The 25,482-nt window shown below is 30.2% G+C and overlaps 1 protein-coding gene across 1 annotated transcript in view; it reads left to right on the top strand.

Annotated features, from left to right (window-relative positions):
* Window positions 1-300: 300 nt before the first annotated feature.
* LOC107173399 (protein bric-a-brac 1-like) overlaps window positions 301-25,482 on the top strand; it is a 43,574-nt gene continuing 18,392 nt past the window's right edge. Inside the window, exons 1-2 of the mRNA XM_089219247.1 lie at window positions 301-1,585; window positions 22,294-22,351. Coding sequence (XP_089075373.1) covers window positions 587-1,585; window positions 22,294-22,351 — 1,057 coding nt within the window. The 5' untranslated portion in view covers window positions 301-586. The remainder of the gene's footprint in view (window positions 1,586-22,293; window positions 22,352-25,482) is intronic.

Consider the following 25,482-nt stretch of genomic DNA (forward strand, 5'->3'; position numbering starts at 1 on the left):
CCGGTGGAGGGTAATTGTAGAACCAAGTCAAGGCGTGTTGCGATAAATAAAAATGAACTAAAAATGAATATTAATAACGGAGCTGCAGAATGCGGACTGTGTTTTTTAGAATTTATTTTTATGCGGTACGTCGTGTAAAGAAGTCAGAACACATCACAGATACCATAATTTCGTTCGGTGGCCTCTGGTCACACTGTGGCCGTGGCACGGGCACCCGCCGCGGCCGGCGTTTTCGTCAGCGCGCGCCACCGCCGCCGCTAAACAGCCAGCCGCCCGCCTACCAGCCTGCCAAACGCGGCACCCGACGCGACTACAGTCAGTTCCGCCGCGACCGGTGCTCTCGTCCGTCACGCGCGCGCGCTTCCGTCTGCCGTTTTCGCGTTGAAAAAAAAACGTGTGCTCAGAAGTGATAGAACGTGTTGTTATTTGAATATTATTTTTTTTTTTCCCAACCGCAACCGGCGTTATCTGTAAGCTCGCGATTTTTATCAATTTCGCGCCGAAATTTTTTTTCCTCGACAGTCCGTCCGAATAGTAGTCTCGTATACGCACTGCAGAGCAGCAACTTTTCAACGCCTCTGGCACCATGCAACCAAGCAACGGCTCCAAAGACGTGTCGTCGGCGGCGGCCGAGAAGACTTGCGGCGCGACCGGCGGTTCCGGCAACCAGCAGTTCTGCTTGCGGTGGAACAACTACCAGAGTAATCTAACCAACGTGTTCGACCAACTGCTGCAGAACGGCACTTTCGTGGACGTGACGATCGCCTGTGACGGTCACACGCTCAAGGCGCACAAGATCGTGCTGTCCGCATGTAGCCCGTACTTTCAGAGCATGCTGGCCGAGAACAAGTGTAAGCACCCGATCGTCATACTGAAAGACGTCCAGTGGCCAGAGCTCAGGGCCGTCGTCGATTTTATGTACAAGGGCGAGATAAACGTTTACCAGGAACAGATTGGGCCGCTGTTGCGCGTGGCCGAGACGCTGAAAGTCCGCGGTCTGGCCGACGTCAGCAACGAACAACTCACCGGTGGCGGTGGATGTGAACCACAGGCCGCGGCCACAGTGGTGACGCCCACGACTCTAGCACCCGAATCTCCCAAACAACCGGCCCGCAAGCGGCACAGACTGTCGCCACCAGCGGCCAGCCCAGAATCGGTCATGTCCGACTTGGGATCGTCGGCCGTGGACACGCCGCTCAACTTGCACCACATGCCGCCTCCTCCGGCCCCCCATCATCAGCAGCAGGTGCAGTCGCACGTGCACCAGCACCACCTCCAGCAGCAGCAGCAGCAGCAACAACAACAACAGCAGCAGCAGCAGCAGCAGCAGCAACAGCAACAGCAACAACAGCAACAACAACATCAGCAGCAGCAACAGCAACAGCAACAACAGCAGCAACATCAACAACAACAGCAGCAGCAGCAGTCGTCACAACAGCCACCGGCACCGCAAGCCATGCCGCCGTCCGCCTCGTCCGCTTCGTCTTCGTCGTCATCGTCGTCGTCGATACCACCGCCGAGTAGCGTGGCCGACGATATGGAAATAAAGCCAGGCATCGCGGAGATGATACGTGAGGAAGAAAGAGTGAGTTATTTTTCCACCAGATTTATTATTTAATATTATTATCTTCTTCTGAATAATACAATCGTTTCGTTTAGCATTATATTTTACCATTTATTATTATTTATTAATATTTTATTCCGAAGGTTTTTTTACCCATTTCTCTCCCGTCCGGGACAACATCTATTTTAAGTCATATATATATATTATATGTGTAATGTATATTATATTTTATGGTATAAATAACGGACCACACAGTGTGAGTGAGTGTGTGTGTGTTTGTATGTGTGTAATATGTAATAACACGTTTAAAAGGAGTTATTGATTGAAGAGCATACTCTCCTCTTCCCCTCATTCTCACTGTTTATATATATAAATAAAATATGTATATTATATATATATTTTCATCTCTCTCACTCACTCTCTCTCTCTCTCGTTCTCTCTTCTCCCTCCTTCCCTCCCTTTCACGCCGTCTGCCTGCCTCTCACACTCCCCCTCACTCGCTAGTCGTAGTTAAATGAGGCAAGTTGAATTTATTGCCTGAACCACCGCCCGCCGCACGCCCGCCCGCCCGTTAACCCTATTTATTATTATTATTAATATAACAATAACAATGGCAGAATGCGCCTCCGTGTATATAGTAGTGACGTCACCGCTCGCCACCACCGACGCCTCCCCCCGACACCGTAATTTCGTTCACACAACTTTTCGAAGCTTTCACCCGAGCCCCCATCCCGTCCCGCAATGTTAATTTTTTCCCTCCGCCTTCTTTTTATATTTAAATTGTATGCGTGCGCGTGTTCTTCTTCCGCATTTTCTTCCTTTTATCACTATAAATAACAATATGAAAAAAATATATATTTATTTTAAAATTAACGTAGGTATAAAATAAAATAATATAAAAGTATAAAAATATCACACGATAAAGGTATACATCTTTACGAGATAAAATTCAGTAATTATTTATAATTTATCAATATAGTACCTATTTATTTTAATTTTTTATCAATTAAATTATTGGCTAAATTATATCGATAAAATAACAAATTCGTTGAATTATTATATGTTATTAGCGATATCTCAGGTTCTAGAACATATAATATTATATAATAGATAGGTACCAATATATCACTTAGATATTATGCAAATTACTCATTATCATATTATGTATTGCATATTGGAGGTTTTCTTTTGTCGTTTTCTATACTTTTGGCTTTTGCTTCTTAAGCTTGCAATAAAACAAATAAAATATCGACATTTTTCTAACTGTATTGTATACATCCAGTAAGTCTCGTGACGTTATTAATATCCATTAACGATCTTCGGGCTTAAGCACGCAGCCGATATTAAAAGTTTCTATTTTTATTTCTTAAGTATCCGTGCAATATGTTTGTTTTTTCACAGTCTGTAGGCAGGAGGAAAATGAAGTTCATATTAATTGTCAAATTGTTCAGTTTTTTTTATACATTCTATTATCATCTCAAGAGGTACGTTTTATTTTCTAACTTAGTAACTTGTTGAGGGTTCATTTAATAGATTTCAAAATATTTATTTTAGTATAATCAAAATACCCATATGCAGTTACTACATATACCTACTATATACACTGTATATATTGAAATAATTAAAGATAAGCATATACCTACCTAATAAAGTCAGCTTTCCAAAAAATCATTGCTATTCTATTTTACGTTAAGTGGTTCGGGAATGTGTTCATGAAGCGTTTAAACTTTTCGTTGAATAATACACTTGTCGTGTGTGATGTGTTTTATTGAATTATTTAATAGGTGTATAGGTATGCTCGCTGGATGGTTATTTAAACCGACCTGAAGGATAATGTGTTAAAGGTAAAAAATCATTTTTCCGAGTGAATTTTAAATCTTAATGACTTGTTAAACTATATTTATGTTTATTATATTAAACAAAATTTTATGGGACATATTGGTTGTAAAAAAAAATAAAATTAAGCCTTTTAAACTATTTAATTTTTTATTGTTGTATAAAATACTTGTGATTTCACTTTTAAACGTTAAATTTAAATTAGTGAATTTAAAAAGGCTGCTGGCTGTAAAAACACCTTAACAAGGTGATATAAAACGAATTGCGTAGAAAAAGCTTTAAGGATCTTTAGAAGTTTGAAAATAGTATCCCCTTTCCCGACATGTTTACCCCTGACCTACAATTTGCGGTTGTAAGCTTCGTGTTTTTGATGCCACGTTTTTTTTTCATCATGAAATGTATTTAACTCTGAATGAATGTACATACTTGACTTTAATCGTCTGTGAAGTATGTTTGGATATTAAATACACGTAAACTAACACGTAACTGGATGCTATACATATTCTAATTAGGTTAGTAATTTTAGGATGGATCAAACGATATATTTTTTAAAAGGTAATCAATATTTTTTTTCTTCTAAAATTCCATGCTAAACTTTTTTCTAGTATTTTTAGATCTGAATAAATAAAAGAGGTAAAACTGCTGCGGAAAGAGGTGAATACAGAGTATAAACAGTAACTATATTTTCCAGAAATCACTTCGAAGAAGACAAAAACGCTTATTATTTTTACTATATATATTTAATGCTCAGAATCACTATACAAAGTTTTATTCCATTTTTATTCCATTTTTATTATAATTTTTACTATCATTTGGCGAAAGTCGGCATTGCCCGAACTTTACTAAAAAATGAATATTCATAGCCGGATATGAATATGTAATTTTTGAGCCTCTATAACATCTTTTCCGAGATAAAAAAATATCAACAATAATGTTATAAACCTAGTTCTATGTAATTATCGAATTTTCATTTGAATACCAGTGGTGACAATTATTTGATAATCGTTCTAATATTAAAGGCAATTACTCGTATTTGTTTTCATACTTCATAATAATATGCAATGAACTTTTTGATAACGATCCATTCTTTCAAATCATCAATTATTGAGTTTTCTCATTTTATTTATTTTTACGATGAAAGAAAAATAATAGAGAATTGTGTGTGTGAGTGAGATAAAGAGAGAGAGAGAGAGAGAGAGAGAGAGACAAAGTGAGAGAGAAAGAGGAAATATATAATATGTGCCTTATGTTGTAAACGGAATACGACAGACGTCTGTATATCGAGCTGTTTTGTACTGACCTAAACGAATCGGTTTTGTGTTTTTCGTAAATAATTAATGCCTAAGAATAAGTAAACTTCCGTTCGGATTGCAAATAACGCCTAAATTTATTATAAACACAACCATCAGCAAAATTCATAAATAATTTATTTTATAAATCTCCGGTAGCCCAAGTATTTTTTTTTATCATTGTTATTATGTTAAGTATTTTGCAATACCACAATGTAGGCCAATCCAATAATAATAATACATAGCCTATTGTTTTATATTTATGTTCGTGGGAAACAGAACATTTATTACTAGGCTGTAATGACCTAAAGGTATGTATATTTGACAAATTATGCTGCCAACAAAATACAAATGGCGTTTACATTTATTTTCATATTGTTATCTGCCGACATTAATTTTCATATATTTTGCCAAAAACTAATGTATAATAATATTATACAATAATAAATAGATATTGTATACAGGCACTTATGGTGCCTATAATATATTTTTATGATAAATATAAAATAACTTTTCCCAGTAGATACTTAATACTTACCTATATATACTTAATTTTACTACCGTTTTTATAAAAAATATAGTCATTTTTACATTATAATGTTTCATATTCAAATTGAATTCTTACTTATTATTCTATATTATGCAGGCATAAAAAATAATAATCGTAATTGCAAAATATAATACCTGTATAAATCACGAAGCTGGTCTTCTAAGTCCTGATGAAAAAAATAATTGTTAGAACGTAGATTACAACCTACGTATATTGGACTCAGCTGGTCAATTTCAAACGTTAATACCCAGTAATTTTTAATTTTTCGATTTCTAAAATCTCATTTTTATTAAATATGAAACACAATAGTTATTAAATTACATATATCTATATATTATTATGTATATGATGGCTGTATAATGGAACATTATAATGTTATTTTTTGAACCACGATGAATTCCATGCATTCTTTTTTTTTGTTTTTATATTTTTATTATTAATTATAATATGCAAAGATCAATAAATTTAATTTATACCTATTCCATGTCTGTAGTATATCCTCTTCTTAGAATCGCTGAACGGAGGGTTGGTTTTGTATTTGGAAATTTTATTATAATTTTAACGGAATAAAAACGAAGAGTTTTCTTTTGTAATACAATTATCTCTTCGACCAGTTCCCTTTTCTCGTAAAAGCTGATTGGGGGGCTTATTTATTTAAACAAATTAAACTTAATTTCTGGAATTTGTAAAACTTTAAACTAAAAAAACAAACCTTCGGCTATGCCGTTTCCCGGCACAGTGATAGAGATTAAAACCCCTAAAGGCTGGTACCAACTATAGTTTTAATTAAAACATTGTTTTATTTTTTTTTTCGTGGAATATTTTATTCAGATTTATACACAAATCCATGCTGCAGTGTGATGAATATTATAAATATTTATTATCACGTTGTCTCCGGTGAAAACGTATATATGTGGAAAATATATTGATTACGGAATAAGCAATTTAAAATTTACAAAAATAAAAAAATAAAAATGTAGAAAAGAACCATGTAGAAATTATGTGCCTTTTAGGTTAGGTGCTTTTGTTTTTCGAAATCATCTTCTGAGAAACAGATTAATATATTGAAAAAATATATTTTAGTTTGATTGTTATTCCATCATTTTATAAACAATAAATAATGTGTGTAGATTAACAAATGATGGTACCTATATAGTATGTTGGCTGGCTATATATTTGTCACATTTTGATTAGAATTTCCACTTTGGCGTGAAAATAGTCAGTTTAATAATATATTCGTCGTCTTTAGTTGTAAAAGGACTCACTAGTGTCGTACTGTCGTTGTATCGTAGACATAAAATTTCTAAACATACAATTTTATTCTGAACAAAATAGGTAGGTACGAGGTGCCCAACGGTATTAATAACTAAAATCATTTACATAGATTAACAATATTACATTTAAATTATGTTATTGTATAAAGATTAACTTTGAAATATTAATATTATAAAAAGTAAATTCTTTCTTATACCAAGCTCGTGGCAGACATTGATAAATATTTTTACGACAATGGCTGTGAACGGCGTAGTTTGCGTAGGGAATTCATATAAAACCATAAAATATAACTGTTGTTACGTGGAGACCGATTAGCCTTTATGATTGTGATTTTTAATTAATAATTTATCATTATTATTATTATTATTATTATTATTATTATTATTACTATAAGAGGACATTAGTGGATGACAAGTTTTTCCATTATTTATATTCTGTTCAAAAATTAGCCTCGATTAATTTAGAATGCAGCTCTTGTTTTCCGAGGACATTGTTGCCGTTAAATTACTTTTGTCCGAAATATTCATTGATCACCATTATTGTTGTCACTATAAATGTGAATTTTGAATGTTTTCATTATAATAATAATAATAATAATAATAATTATTATTATTATTATTATTATTATAAAAATATTTAAAGAGAAAAAGAGAATGAAGACGTGTTCTGTGAATATCGGTCTTAACTTTAGACTTGGTTAAAATTCATAGCAAACGATAAATCCCTAAAGCCCCAAGCGGTTGCATATAATATAATATAAAGTAGAATAGATAAGGAATCATAAAATAATTTAGATTGTATTATTTTAGTGTCATTGTAATATTATTCAAATATAAAAATATATAAAAATAAAATGTTAATTAAATTTTAGAATTGTTTTAAGATGTAAGTTGCAGACATGTCCTATTTCATTTCATATAATATGAAATATTAAAACGCATTTAAAATGTTAATTTAACTATGGTTGAAACGCATATGTTCTAATACATTTAGAATTGTCTATACTATTGTCAATTATTTGACACGTGTCAAAAAATTAAATGCTTGTCAATGAAAATATACGCACATTTATAAATCATAATTTTTTTCATTGCCACTAATGCTGTCGTTCATACGGTACCTGGAAAACTATTTAATGACAAATACCTACCTATGTCATATTATAAAATAATATAAAAATAATTATTGAAAGTTATAATTTATTTTTTATTTATACATTTATTTTACTATAAGGATCATTGTTAATACTAGGAATAATAACTAATATCTAATAAGTACCTAATAAAACGATGTACGTTTATCTTTTATTTCCTTGTAGTTGTAAGATATATTATATCTTATAAATTCATATAACAACAATTTCTTTTTTATTGTTGGTTATATTATAATATATTATTCGATTTAAAAAAATAATATTTATAATTGTACATAATATTATGCATATAATAATGTGTTATACTTAATACTAAATAATTAAATACTAAATGCCATTATATAACTGAAAATAATCGTGAGATTTTCAAATTTTAAATCATGCACTTACAAAAAAAAAAAAAACGTACCGCATATGAATCTATAATAAAAATCTTACATCCCAGTAAAATAAATAAATAGACTTAAGTGTGGATTTATATCGCACTCTCCTTATGATCTCTTATTATATTAATTGGAATTAATTTATACTTAGCAATTAAAAGAAAACAACTAATAATAATAAGCGGATGGCGAAACGGGGATGTGACATTTGTGCCAACAATTAAACTCGTTAAAGTTAATTACTTCCAATAAAAGAATAATAATAAAAAAATTAAAAAAACGTCCAGCATTAATTTTAATTACTATACATTTATGTCACACTGTGGATAGCAATTCTCTTTTAGAGTTTCTTATTTTTATTACACAATGCAAATAATATTCTTTGAAAAATGTATACATAAATTTGTATAATACCTACCTAAAGTTTCTAAATCAATAAATAAATAATACGTATACCAAAATTATTTTTCCAATATTTATTTTTCCTGAGAAAAAAAACTCCTTAGGTACCTAAAAACTTTAATAGATTTAAAGCATGTTCAAATTCTTAAATAAGTATCTTCCGATTATTCAGTGATATTGTCTTGCGTAATATTTTTATATTTTGAGTAAATGTTTCCAAGTTATTAATTATATATTTATATAACATCCACTAGAATTTTGTACTGCTGTGATTCACTATGAGAAAACTCATTTAATAAAACCTCTACGGTCGTTTAAATTTCCTCATTAATTTAAATTCTGAGTTCATGCAGATCATGTTTAATATTATATATAGGAGTAATATTTGTTAATATTCAAAACTGAATTTAAATTAGTATAATACTCATCAGTTAAGAGTATCTTAATATTTTAAATTATAATTAAAAAAATCTAGTATTGAAATTCTCATGATGTGTTCACTCACACATCTGGTATGATTATAAAAAAAAAATCCATGCTTCTAAAAACGGTTGATCTTGGTTATATACGCGTGTATTATGGAGTTGTAACTTTATAGGTAAAGGGGAAATGTGGGTTATTACAATCGTATATGCAAAACAATGCTCTCCCATGTTCTTCCGGCTATTTGGATTATTTTAATTATCGCTGTCGTCGACTGTTGTGTCTCTACAAACTCTTCTTATATGTCTAGGATAATGGTTTCCTAGGTAGAAAAAGAAAAAAAACAATCTTATGAAGGTGAAATAACAAAAAATTATAACAACCATTCAAGCCGACATTTCTACTCGACCCAACTTAACTTTTAACAAATTCACCACCATCAGTAGATATGCCGGAAGGTGGCGAGTTTTGTTCTAAATTTATTATTTACCAATACTAATTAATCGAATTAAGTTAAACCATTTTCTGTTCTCTACACCACTCACCCAATCCGACCACCCTTGGCTTAGCGGACTTCGCGAATGCCGGCGGCAGCCAAAACTTTTCTTTTTAAAATTTACGACTGGTAAAACCAATAAATAATTCTCTTCAGTTATATACAAGTTTTCGGGGCGGAAAACGAGCTATGAGCGTCGACCGAATAAACAATTAACGATCGATTTACATTTAATAAAGGAAATTGCGAACGCAGAAGCGACGGCTGTACTCTTTGTATAATTGGAGGAAGTCCCTTGGTTATTATTTATTGTCAAAAAAAAAAAAGGCTTGTGTGTTGTTCGATATAAGCGCGCACCCCTCACTTTGAAAATAATAATAATAAAAAACTGGCCAAACACCGTAATTATTCATCGTCGATATTTTACGCCAAACACGCTAACCGTTCGTATACTTTATTGTGTAGACTTAGGATCTTTAAATTTACGTGTAGGGACATTAATTTAGTAAGAGTTTAATTATGTTATGCGTTCCTTTAACGTCAATATTAAAAAAAAAAAATTATTGATATTTGAAGGAAGGAGTGGAACGAGTATAACTTTTAGTATGTAGAGGTACACATAAAATAATAATAACAAAAATGTTGCAACTTACAATTTTTAAATTCATAGTAGCTACTATTTAAAGTAAAATTACGAAAAATATAATTTATAGGTGTACCTATAATATATTATTTGTTGATATTCACAACTTGAAGTATGATTAGGTAATAATTTAAACCAATAATGTTTAAATTAACAATATCGAATTGGAGCTTACACCAAAATAAGAATGAAACCCAATGACCACTACCCCCCTCCAGATTAAAAATCAAATCGTTTATAATCACTTTTTCGTATTACCTTTTTTTTTTTTTTTTGGAATTCATGCAAAGTTCTAAGAGCATAAAAAAAGTATTCAATAAAATCGCCCAAAAAGGTTTGTAATTTAAAAGATTTTTTTTAAGTTAACGACAAAATGAAAATGTTTTAACAAATCACCCATATATAGTTGCCTTATTACTCTACCTAATACCTAATTATTTTTTTATAAACTATTATACCTATTTAGTATTTGTCATATAGTAATAATTAAAGTATAACTTTATAATTCATTATTGAAATCATAGTATATTTAATTTACATCAAGAATATGTCCGGGAAAATAATACCACTTAATCGTTGTGACTTGATTTCACAATTAATACTATAATAAGAAAAAAATATTAGGTTAATACAAAAGAACTACAGTATAATGTTGCGATTGTTATCATTATTTTAATATTGTACAACATACCCGTTGTCGTCACTAAGTCCACCCAAATAATTATTGTCTTTGGGTTGTGCATGGCAATCGTATGAGCTTTCTATAATAATAATAGTATCATGTAGGTATTATAAAATTGTACGTTAAAAAATATTTTTCTCCATGCACTCGTCTGATTGAATAACACAGACAGGTGGAACGTGGCGGTAACAGTTGGAATTATAATAATAATAATAAAAAGCACGTAATATATTATTATAATAGACGTTTAGAGCCGATCGTACCGTCTCATTTATTTATACTCGGTCACCGGTACATTAACTACAGCTGGCGTACAAGAGGTGTATCACCTATGTTATTATATGTTTTTTTTTTTTATACATAATATATTATATGTAACCTTTTTATTTCTAAATCCATTTATATTAATTTAATGTTTCGAAATATAATACATTTGTGAGCTATATTATATCAAAGTCGTTTGCGTTATGCTTTTTCTTCTTATCTGTTCTTAAATTAAAATATTTCCTCGAATATTATTAAATATATGTTCAACCGATATACCGAAAATTTATTTTATAACACGTGTCGAAACTGTAACTATAATATAACGATCTGAAATATTTCATCTTTCTTTCTATTTATTTTTTCTATAGTTTTCTCAGTTGAAATCTGGACATTATTGTTTCATTATCATATTACACTCCTAAAAAGTATTCACAGATTTCCGTAAATTATATAAAAAAACATTTGTTTAATGTAGGAACTGTATAAGTCGTATATATTGTGTATTAAATTGTATAAACTGATACGCAAAGTCTTGGCATAAGTGCATAATGTATTTGCGAATTTGTATTTATAATAATCTTTTGTTATCACGACGATAATAATAAAATTATACATGCAATCTACCAATATATTATAAACTATTGCGTGTACGTACGAGTTAGTACTACACAATATGTAGCTATATAGAGATAAATCATAAATATAACATTTTATGAACCTTTTTACGGACCGCTGTCCGCTTTTAAATTATTGTAGACAATATTGTTTTACGGATGACTCCAGTTCGGTCGGTCTTCTCAAGTCGAGACAAGCTGATAGATTTAAATAGATCTCAGCGTATTTGTAACGGATTCTGAATGATTGGCTATTGGGTGAGGGAGGGGGATCGGGAATGAACATAAAAGGAAAGGAGTCCGTATAATTAAGGCCCCCATATGCGGGACCCATATTATATTATTATATTATTATTATTATTATTATTATTTTTATTATTATTAAATAAAAAACATATATATGTATACGTTAGTTCAATAAATGTATGATTAAAAAAAATAATAAGTAGACTGTATATACGTTGGGGATAAATTTAATTGAAATTGCAACAGTGCACAGGCGGTCCATATAATAAAATAATAAAAGAAAATGGAGGGCCGCAAATTGAATTTTCGAACTCTCACATTGCCCAATGCCCGTGTACCGTGTGTGTTTGTGTGTGTGTGTGTTACCATCAAGCGCGCGTATGTATCAAGGGGCTAAAAATTGCACTGACAATATATATTTTTTCGTTATTTAATTTCCAGCGGATCGATGTACGTTATAATGTTATAATATGAATAACACTCGTTGGGTCATTCAATCTCTATGTCGTGTCCCGGAGTTATTTGTTTGGAACCCTTTTTTTTGTTTCCCAGAAAAGAACCCGTCACGTACTTGTTTCACGTCTGAGTGTTTTTTCGAAATTATTTATTTGCATAAAATGGCGAGAAATGAAAGTTTCCACCGGCACGCCTCCGAAAATATTACAGAAGTTTTTCCGCCTACAGAACGTTTTATTTTCGTCAAGCTTATATAATATTATAAAATTTATAATATTATATTCATATATTTTTATATGTATACGAAAACAAATTGTGAAATATTTATGTTATAATTAATTCTAGGACATTTCTCTACCTAGCTACCCTTTTTTTTTTTTTATTAAAGTTTTACTGTTTATTTTTACCCCAGACCATAAAGATGTTTTTCGATTATATATTTTATATGTACATTATACATATATAAATAAATATATATTTAAAAGGAGGAAGACTCCTGCACGTCTAAATACCATTTTTATACCATTACCAACAGGAAACGGTGAAATAAACAAAGTTTATAATAACACCGTGCGAGGCAATAAAACATATTATTTATAAACACGAACACGAACGAAATGTATATTTTTTAGTATTATTCGCAATAATAATAAAAAGAGAAAAAATACAAACACACATATGGTCGAATGTAAAAAAATGCATTAATTATAAAAATAACAATTCCGCCTTGTAGGTTTATTTATTTTTATGATTATATTATAATTTATGAAATAAAAGAAAAATTATAATTCGTAGGTGGAAGTGTGTGGCATATTAAATACGTATATACACAATAATAATACACATAGAACCATGTGTGTGCCGTGGAGGCTTATATACATAATGTTATATACATTATACAATCGGTAAGCCCAGGGAGAGAATCTTCATTCGATTCGGCAGACTTAAGCTACGCCGCCGTGGTGCGGTGGTGGCGGCCGCGAAAGTGGAGGTAGTTGTGATGGTGGCGGCGTTTACGGTGGAGGTGGATATGACGGCGAAGGAAGTGGTACCAGCAGAGGCGGCGGCGGTGTAGTACCGCGTGTTTTAAAGAGGTCGATATTATTATAGTTATATACTACTCATATAATATATTATAATAATATAATAATAATATAATATACGCGCCAAGTTTGAATTTTGCGCAACAATAGAGACCAAATGGCCGGACTTGTTGTCGGCCACAATATTATAATATCGTAAATAACGGCCTTATTTATACATTGCGTACATGCGGATGTAATGGAACACGTGTGTTTGTACATGAATAAACGGGATTTAAATGGCCTGTGCTTAGCGCGTACATGTATATATTTATACGTTATACGTATTTATGTATGTACGTATAAACGTATTATACATTATAATATATACCTACCTATCCATATTATATATTATTGTGCCCAAGTGGTTTTACACACACACACACATACACAAACCACGCGCGAGTGCACATTCACAGGCACAAAACACACACGCAGAGAAGATACTCTACATAATATATTATATATTATTATTATTATTATTATTATTATTATTATTACTACTACTATTATTTTTACCATCATCATTATCATCGTGTACGTAACCTTCGTTCCTGTCATTATATTGTATTATATAATAATATATTTATATAAATTTATGTTTTTTTTTTTCATATCCATAAAACACATACATAATAATTACATTTGTTGACAATCATTTCTATAGTAGGAACATTAATTAGGCGCAGTTTTATTTATACATTCAATAGTTTTACTAATATATGTAATATACAGGATTCACTAAACATGTTCACCGCCATTTTTTAGTCAATTTATTCAAATTTTAAAATGTATTACGTTTATTAACTTGTAAAAAAATGTCTGTTAATAAGTTCAATATTACCTAGTATACATGTATTAATTAATAATTATTAGGTTATGTATTTTAATAATTCAGAAACTACTTATATAGGAATAAAATTTAATATCAGTTACAGAGATACATATCTCTAGTTACATGATAACATACAGATACTTATTGATAACTAATTTCCCAAGACCGTTTGATCTCAAAATTTTGAATTTGGAGAACCTGGCTGATGCAACTAAAAAATCATCTGCTTAGCAATAATTTACAATAATAAAGGTAGGTTTTCATTTTAAAATATAGTTCTAGGGTATTGATGAAATTAAAAATTCCAAAAACCGGAATACGTGTAAATTCATAACTAAAGAAAAATTGTGAATAATTATGAACAGTGAATCACAACCACCCTGTATATAAATTGATGTGTCATGTGTACCATAATGTTTGCCATGTGCGTGTGTGTGTGTGTGTAATGATAATGTGTATAATAATATTATATTATTTTATATATTATGTTCGTCGAGTCGTCGAAACGTGTAATAATAATGTTGAAGCATTTAAGTATACATTATAGATCGTTTTAAATACTTTATATATTATTATTATTAGTATTATGTTTTATTTTCCTTTGTACCAACGATTGGAAGTGCTATAAAATTATCATTTATATACCTAACTAGTACATATAATATTATTTATAATATCGCGAGTCCAAGTTATTAAAATAATTATTAATAATAGAGTACATATAGAAATAATGGGAAAATATCGGTGAAAGTATTATAATGGTTCTCTACAGCTAGACCGAGAAAAACATGGCTATGAATAATTAAAAGTAATATAATAATATATGATTCGTTTGTATAAAAACGATATTATATTATAATAATAATCCTTTCTCAATTCTTTTTTTCCTATGGTTACAACTCTTGGCGACTGCGAGTGCGTGCGATCAGTGTCCATTTGTTTTCCTAACAATTATTATTTCGAGATGTATGTTGCATGAATACAGCACATATTATACTATTATCTATATAAAATAATCCAAAACTGGAAACATCACGATTACTCATTGTGCATAAAATGTGCACATAAAATAGTTTTAATGTCTCTACGTGGGGCCGAATGGTGTTTCAGTAATAGTTTCCATTATTCATTTCTGAACACAATATAATAATAATAATAATAATAATAATATTACGCACAATGCGGCGCAGGGACACGGGGCATAGGGACCCCTCTGTAAATATCGATTATAATACTGAAAGCTCTCTCTGTACATTAATTAAGCATCACAACCGTCTAGCTATGAATTTGGAATATATCATATTAGCTACCGCCGCCGAAGGTTACAAAATGGGTTTGTGTTCGATGCTATTGTGGTCTGTGGACCCCTTATATATATAAGCCGTGTGTAGACGCCAATTTTTTAACCAACGATTTTTTTTCGCTTACCTGAATACATATTTTATTAATACTTTTTTTTTCATTACTGTGGATTTTTTTCCATAGAAAAGACTTTTTTTTCCACTTTCCTAAAACAATGGGGCTCTATAGCTCTTCCGTAAAACACCAATAATGTTCCTATTTTAATGTCTGTATGATTATTCGAGTTTTATTGGGCGCCCACAAAATGATTGGTTTTTAACTGTTAAACCTGTACACCCCTTTTAACGGTGCAGCAGTTATAAATAATATAATGATTAATGTAATACATATATGAATTTTTGGATAAATTTACATCGATGATTCCTCTTCAGTCTTCTAACACTGCTAGAACAGCTAAGCGGCTGTGTTTTTGTTTATCGATGTTTTTCTCATAAGATTATTTTTTCCTTTTCTATAAACAAAATACCATACTCTCTGAATTCTATGTTTTAGTATTAATTTATAACTATCTGCTGTCCATTTCCATTTTATTTTATTTAATGAAATGTTTCTTTGTATATGATTTAATTTAATTTTAAATAATAAGTACTGTAAATTATAATTTAATTTTTGAATGTTTGTAATTGGATACATTTTCATTTTTATGGAAATACAATTATTTAATGATTTTGTTTGAAGCTGTTTAATTTTTGTGACGTAAATAAATTATTATGCATTACCATAAATATATACTGTAATATATATTTAGAAAATATAATTTATTATTAATACTAAAATGTCATATCCCATTAAAACTACAAAAAAAAAACGTTTATATTTTAAGAGCTTATTATTATTATATTTTTTCACAACGTAGGTAAAACATTTTTACATAATGAAAAGAGGACAACTTTACTATATGACAACAAAAAATAATATACATTTTCTTAAAGTTGATAAACAATGTTTTTAACACCAAAGTTTTGCGTTTTTATCTGTAAATAATTACCATTGCATGGATTTTAAAATAAAAAATATTTTAGTAAGCTTTTAAATTTTTATTTGGAATGTGTTGTTTAAAATCACTTATTCACTTTGATACATGAATAGATATAGTTGAAATATATTTTTGTTTTAATAAACGATGGTGGACGGAGGTGAAGTATTGGCAACATAGTTCCTTCTCCGGTCCTCGGTACCATAAGCAAAAAAAAGTTAAAATATATTTGTTCAATTATCATATCTACAATTGTTTTGATTTCTAAACGAGAAGCTTAACGAAATAATAATCAATTCCAATATATTTGTACTTATTGTTTAAAATAGATTTTTTTTTATCTTTTTGCGTGTTCACTCTTTGATTCTCTATATTATAAAGTCCGTATATTATACTATTGGTGTTTTGGTTATAACTAATAAAAATTATATTTTTCAATAGGTTTTACCTATCAGTAGTCAATACATTATATTATTACTATACATATCTTTCTATACGGCTCATGATTTAAAATTTAAATACAGAGTAACATTTTATTATAATTTATATTATGTAATAATATATTCGTAACTATACTATATGGATGCATGCAATATTATAAGTTATTACTAATTTTCGTGATAGGATACTGGTGTTGATTTATTGGATTTATATATTATTATATTAAATCTATACACAAGTGTGTATTATTATTATACTATTACGTCATCACAAATATTACATAGATATATGGGAATCAACGTTTGGAATTATTCATTGTATTGAAGTTGAGTATGTTATTCTACGGTGAGATCTACCAGTTAATCTCTATCGCGTTCGCTCAGAACCCATTATTTCCCCTCTTTGTCCATTTGTTTCTCCGGTTTTGTGACCTGAACTAGCACCGGGTGTGATATGACCACGTATGGGGGTTATATTTTTAACTATTGGCTAAAATAAATATGCGTATATTATTATTTTATATTATTATTTTATAGTAGCGTACATTATGTATTTTTTATTATATAAAATTTAATTGATATTATATGGCCCCTATATTATTTGATTGAAACAGATGTTTTTATTTATATAATAAAAATTGACAAATGAGAAAATATCAAAAACAACAGATGTTCATTGGTATTTTTAGAGACGAATAAAATTGGAAACTTACTAATGGAACTACGCGTTGTACACTAATTACTCATTTCAATTCGACCGAACTATTTTTCTCATTCAATTCTAGAATACATAGATTATAGGTTATAAAGAATTATATTATTACCTATGATAATAGGATAGAGTTTTTTTATTTCATTTTTTATACGCCTATCTTCAAATGTAGGTATACGCTATAATTATTTATTGTAACGCAGCATATAGGGTTATATAAAGTTAAGGTTATGAATATCTACAAAATAAAATCTCACGAAGGAAATATATTTTTTCCAATTACATATATATATATATATATATATATATAATTACATATATACTATGTCTATTATATATTGTACGCAACCGTTGTCCATAATTTTATGTAAGGGAAAAGTTATTGATCAGCTTTGATTGTCGCATATAGGTAAGTATATTATATCGTCTATTGTTATAATATAGGTAGTATGCAATTTTTAAATTACGTTACCTCAAATTAAGCGGCTTGTATTTTGTTCCAAGAAAATATACTTTATTTTGCACGAAGTATTAATATTGTTTGTATTGCAATTTATTAATGCATATTTTGCATTTTACGCAGTATTGTTAACATAAAATTAAGTAGGCCAGTAAAAGTTGTTGTTTATGAAATATTAATAAACCTCCGATATTAATAATAGAAATATTTTCTTTATAAATACTAATTATTTTAATATCATATATTATACATTAAACAAATTTTCGTAATTATTTTATTATTTCGATTTGGTGAATCTCTCGCAAAGTTACCAACGACGATTTCCATTCAAGACTCAGTAAACTACCTACCACCTATGGTTACGTGTTTTCTACCACCTTCTATTTAATAGATAAGTATTATCTCGCGAAGTGCGCCCATGTTTAAATATTAATATTTATTTTATTCCGGTTGTGCATACAACACACACACATACACAGTAAATATATCCATTAGACCGTCAACGCTAACCAGTTCCCAGGTGGGCCCCAAAAACCGACACATACACATATACAGGCATAAAATAATAATCGTTTGGTATATTATTATAATGTGTACACATAATATACGCCATCAGATATTATATTATACATTTTCTCTTCCCTTCTCTCGTATCATACTGTCTCTCTCGTACGCTCCTCACTCCTCCCCTCTCTCTCACACACACATATACACACACACCAGTCTTCCGTCTCTGTTTAGAGACGAGAATAGAACAAAAAGACACATAATATTCCTATATAATAATTACTTTAATGCGGAGCTACGTGACTGTATAGTTAAATATTATTATTATTATAGCCCCCCTCGGTTCTGTTCATATCTTTCCGTCTTTCTATATATATAAATACAGTATGAACTGATAGAAGGCAAAGAGGGTTACCAAATATATATTTTTATTCCGACATCAGACTTATTTTATTAATGTAGCAGTTGCTTTGGGGTACAGTCGGAATAATAATAATAATAATAATAATAATAATAATAATAATAATAATAATAATGATAATAATAATAACCCATAACTATAATAATAATAGCTGCTAGGGGGTCTTGGTGGAATCGTAACAGCACAATGATAATAACGAGAATGCCTTAGTGTATGTGTGCAATAATAATAAAAATGTATTATTCAGCATAACACTATATTATTATATTTATACAATATAAACCAATACCATACTATTGTGTTCGGCGTATGTGTATAATATATATATATGTGTATGTATGTATAATATATATAAATATATAATATATGTGTGTGTGTGTGTGTGTGTGCGCACCATAGTCTTTAATATTTATTGTGGTTGTGTGAAACAAAATGTGTGTGTGCATGCACGTTCTGTTCCATCGATCCTTTTTTTTTCGTGTGGCAAAATATTGTATTTTATATTTTTAAATAACATTCAACTGCGTCGTGTATATCGTATAATGCTATTATCATTATTTTTAATATTATATTTTACGATTATTATTATTGTTATTATTATTATTACAATAGTATCCGGTTTTGTGTATGTGTATACCCCCCTCTATTTTTCCGTCTCTCCTGTACTCTCTCCGAGTCTCGTTTGTCAGGGAAATAAATCGATGACTATCTTGTAATGGGGAAAAATGGTAAATGCTGTCCCGTGCAGTGGAAAAATAAATGTAATTTCGTTCTGAAACTAAAGGGAGGGATCATTTTACTGCGGTAGGTACCTACGGATGATAAATTTCGACTATTGATTTTTTCATTGCTTCCGTTTCTTTGGCCACAAAAAAATTTAATATTTTTAGAAACTTAAAAACTTACATTGATATAACATATTATATTTTCAAATTAAAAGGACTGAATCTTTTATCACAAATACTGAAAATTAATATAATAACTTATTACTTATAAAATGTTATATATTTTTAAATACTATTGTGTAATAAAATACTTGCATTAAAATTCTGTAAATTACAATTGATTGACTATACTTATTTAGTATTTTGTTAAGTATATTAGCAATTGCACCTTTTATTATTCGATAAGAAATTTATATCAATAGCTGTATTTGTATAAGCGTTTTTGTACGCATATTGTGTTTATGTACCTACACTGCGGTACCTACTGTATTATACTACGTATATTAATTACAATATACATTATCATTTATCATTGCTTACTAACAATATGTGATTAGCTAATTTGAAATTTAAATTTAGGTTTTATAAATGTCTAAAGTAGTAGGTATTGGCGAATACTGCAGGTTAACAATATTATTAATTTATCAAGTGGTAAATTTAACATTATTTAACTTTTGTAATGATAATAATGTAATATTTGAAATTGTATTATTTATGTGTATTCTAACCTCAGTATTATTGTAATTCATAGTTTAACCTCCATATAATGTTTAACAATCAAAATATATAACCCAACTTTAGTTAACATAGGTTATAACTCAAGTTATATGTATGTGTTTTTAATATAATACAGACATTTCACACATATTATATTGTTCTTGGATAGTTTAATTCCTTTTATAATTAATTTAGTAGGACCTTCGTGACTTAATTCAGCTAGTATTTGTCGCGTTCGAAATAATGCACTTAAAAATTTATTGACGTGTGTCTCGTGTCAATTTTCATCCTTATAGTTTTGTTGAAAAATTGAACGACGTCGCGACGGGCGACGCCTTCAGACATACTGAAAAATAAAAGCATGTTCACAATAAAACACCCTTTGTCGCGTAAAGTTCTGACCTGTGCATCCCAACCAAGTCATTGACCTTCGTAAGCTTGATACAAACTTAACCTACCCTTTTCCATAAATTGTTTTCTAGTCCAAATCTGATATACCTTTGGTGTTATTCGGTTTAACTTTCTGTTCACACAGCGAAAACTGATGTTTTCGTGTTAATAATAATTATCACGATTTTTCACCGGTATTTTTCTCTGAAATTCGAACGGATTTTACAAAACAAATAATTAAATAAACCATTGTATTGTCGTTGCTCGTATTTGAAGGTTAGGTATGACATTATATAAAGAGGTCATTTGACATTTACCCTCCTTGTATACGAACGACCTTTTGATATATATTATATAATATATTATAAATATCGATTATGAATATTCCATTGCATTAATATTTCCAAGTGTAATTGTACCAGGTTTCGAATATTATTATGAATTGTTAACAAATTCGTAAAAATATATTCAGAATAATTTAAAAGTTCATAGACCGACAGTTGATGAATATATACTTCCACAACTCCGGGTCATTGGCTGTGGTCATATTATACCTACATCATTTGAGATTCTGGGCAGAGATAAATATAATTTAATCTGTGATAGTTGAATTTATAAAAAAAAATTGTAATATATTATACTTAATGTAAATATCTTTATTGTTCTCGAATACTAGTTACATATTTACAATTGAAAATGCGACACTTTACACGCGTCATCAGTCAGTTCAAAGCTCCGGGGATAATAATAAAAAAATTTAAATTTCACACCTATTTTATTTAATAGACACACCGTTTGGACTTAGTGAAATATTAGATTAAAATTCGATGTATATATTATATTGTTATGGTTAAGACATAAATTATTTGTATTTAAAATTTGTAAATTGATTCTATACGTTTTTTTTCATGATCGGTAAATAGGATCTGATACACAAGAGTTAAGTTAACACGAAATAGTGTTACTGCTCTGCTCGTGCTCGCCACGATGTATTTACTCGTACAGCGTGAATGAGAAATATCATAAGTGGTTTTCAGCCACTCCCTCTGGGGATATGGTTTCACAGTTCCTCAAAACTTTTTGGTTATTTTTAATGAGTTTGAAGGTTTACCACGATTTTTTGTCTTTAACCCGTAATTAATCGTTAAGTATTTTTACGCAAATTTTACTGAATACAATTATAAATCCGTAGTTATAAGAAGAAGTTATCAGGGTGAAAAAAATATTGGAACTCTATGTATAAGCCATGTTTAAAATGTAGTTAAATTATGATTTAGACAATCATCTTTCTTTGCGCCTATTACAAAATATAATAGCGAATGTGTTGATGTTATACAATAAATGATATACACATTTTTATAATTAAATTTTTATTTTGTGATTCTAGGCCAAAATGTTTGAAAGTTCTCAAGCCTGGCTTGCATCCACGTCCTCGCCAATGACATGTAAGTTTAATATTTATATCATATAGGTACATTATAGTATAATAAATAATGATTTTACAATAATACACCTACATTTATATATAATATATATCCATTACATACATTACCCGGATTGTATTTATCCTAGAAACCCATTTTTTTGTTATTACAATTTTATTCAATATTATTTATTTATAAGGCACGTTTATATTTTGTAAAAAAAAATACATTCGATGTAGTGTTGTGCTTTACCCAATATTCATTGTTCTGCATTGCATGTATACATTTATTCCAAATATTTTATTTGGAATTTATTTATAGAATGATTAAATATACTACCCCCATACATAATTCAACAATTATTTTACCAAGTTCATATTATAACAATGAATAATTCCCATATTTCATATTAATGTATTTAATTCAATGTGTCTGATTAATATGATTATATAAATATGTAGGGATCAAAAATCAAATCTTCGAAGTATTTTTAGTGTACTCTGCAATAGCCAATAGACACCTTTTTTTACGAGAATTCAAACTTGATTGTCAATTATATGTCACATATTGAAAAATGATTTACAGAACTTTAATATAATACTGTATATTTCCTAGAATATTTGATTATCTAACGTAAAATAATTTTACTTGTTCTATTTAATTATATAAGAGTTTACACAATAAATTCAGAGAACATTTAATTTTGCATTACGTTGAATATTTTTTTCAACTATGAATGATGTTGTATACAATTATAGGCGTGCAGTGCATGGACAGCAAATTACGTACCTATATTATGTAGGTATCCAATATCCATGCGCTGCTACTGCAGAGGTTTTACAAGTCCAAGCGCGGCATTTAATTATGTAAAATAAAAAGTACTTTTAAGTATTTAGTGTATTGTATATATTTGATATCTATATTATATTATTTAATATCAAACTGAATCAACCACGCTCATCACAAAAATATCTTTTGCAAGGGGTGAATAATTGGACGCGTGTTCGTCAAAACTTACGGTGTAAAAAAAAAATACGTATATGTAATAATATGTCTATTTTAAAGGATATGTTTTCCTCGTCTTTGTCAGCGGGTCATATAATAAACGTCATGAGACGATGGTATAATAATTGATTGTGTGCAATACGAAAAAAGTGCATTCGACGCGTTGCTTGTGGTGGCGGCGCGGTGGTGTTCTCGTTCTGCTACAGCGGCGGCGGAAGATTATCGCTATACAGCCGCCGCCGCCGTCCGCATAGACCACCACCACCACCACCACCACCACCACAGATACAACAACAAAAACAACCGTTTGCCACCGCCGCCGCCACCGTTTACACTTTACAGTTACCGCGACCACCGCCGCCGTCGTCGTATCTGTTGACGGCACCGCTCACCACTCGTAAGCGGCGCCGCGCCGCCGGTCAACACGGTAGTGTGATTAGTGACTGTAAACAACCGTTCGGCAGTCGGTGGGAAGGGGAGGGGGATACCCACGTGGACGTGTCGTCGTCGGAAATGCGTTTCGCGTGGTCTCCGTACTTCCGTAGTGCAGCACCCGTCTGAGAAAGTGCATCGGGTGTCGTTCTTTCTGCCCTCCGATCTTGCGCAATCGCTAAATTCACTGTTTTTTTTTATATAGGTACCTGCTACATCCGGATCATTTTTTTATTCCCTTGGAATTTTTTGGTCGTCCCGTAATAATTGTACATTCCGTATACGTTCCGCGCACACTGCTGCAGCGAGGGAAGAGCGATGGATTCCGTATTATTATTTATATGATATTATACGTATATATATAGTGATGATCGTGAAATTATGGGACGCATGTAATAATTACATTTAGCAACTTGAAACTGCCAACTTAGATGATAATTGTTTTAGTGTTTTTGAATAATATTGTTACAATAATGTTATTATTATACGATAGTAATGGAGAGAAGTTCTATAACAGAGCCGTCTTGTTTTCATATGCGCACCTACCCTTTTAAGTTTGTATAGTAATTGAAAATAATTAATTCTATATCCGAGGAAGAGCTCTCCGTTCTATCGATAACATCGTGATATCGAATAAATAATAATAATAATAATAATACCTATACTCGCTAGACGCTAATATTACAAATATTTTATTACACAAACATCTACTACACGATCAACATTATAATATGTATACATATATATATATATATATATATATATATATATATATAGTTTGTATCATTTATATACATCGAGTAAAATTAATCCTAATGAAGAAATATACATGCACCTATAATAATATACTGAATTGCCATTATAATGAATTTATGAGAGCGATAACTTCTCATATATAGTGCGACGTAATATGTAACATTAATCCTAAATATTCCTATCGTAATTCGATCTTTTGTATTTTTTTAATTGTCACGTACCTACCTACTTTTAAAATGTTTTAAAATGTTATTATCTATTTTATTTGTATAACATTAAAATATTTTATTAGATCGTTTTCGTGCCTTTAAAAAAAAAAAAAAACGTGTCATATCTGTATTACGCTTTTTTGGCTTAATTTAGAGGTGTCTATTATATATCTACACTTTTATATAACATGACTGCATAATAATCACCCACATAATATTAAAATAGTGAGAAAATTATTTTCAAAACTTTGGTGCTGAAATCTATTTCGTCGATCAATTATGATTATGTATATGAACGAAATCCAGTAGAACGGTGCGTTCTTCTCCTCGCCTGGTTTTATTTTATTTATTTCATTTCGTTTGTTGTGGTGTATTGCAGCTGGCGGTCTGGTACAAAGCAAATGCCACACGAGCCATCTATGAAATATCTGTGTAAAATATAATATAATTATTATATTATTGTTATTATGTTTTGCAATAATTGTATACACCGCGTCCCGCGTAATACGTACTCGGCTGTCCGGCGATGACTTATGTGCAGTATTCCATATGTATATATATATATACTATACATACCTGCAGGAGCAGCACTTCATTCGCTACCTATATATTATGATTGTTACGATACAACATCATATTATTATCAGGTAGATATACCGACATTCCCGTCCATCACCGTTGAGAAATTATTTAAATGTAATCATACACATTATGATGGAAAATAATTAATCGATCAGGTCTTAAATTAAA

This window comes from Diuraphis noxia, unplaced genomic scaffold (genome assembly GCF_037042655.1).
Source record: "Diuraphis noxia isolate RWA-SAM2 unplaced genomic scaffold, SU_Dnox_SAM2 contig0002, whole genome shotgun sequence".
In the NCBI taxonomy this organism is placed as follows: Eukaryota; Metazoa; Arthropoda; class Insecta; order Hemiptera; family Aphididae; genus Diuraphis; species Diuraphis noxia.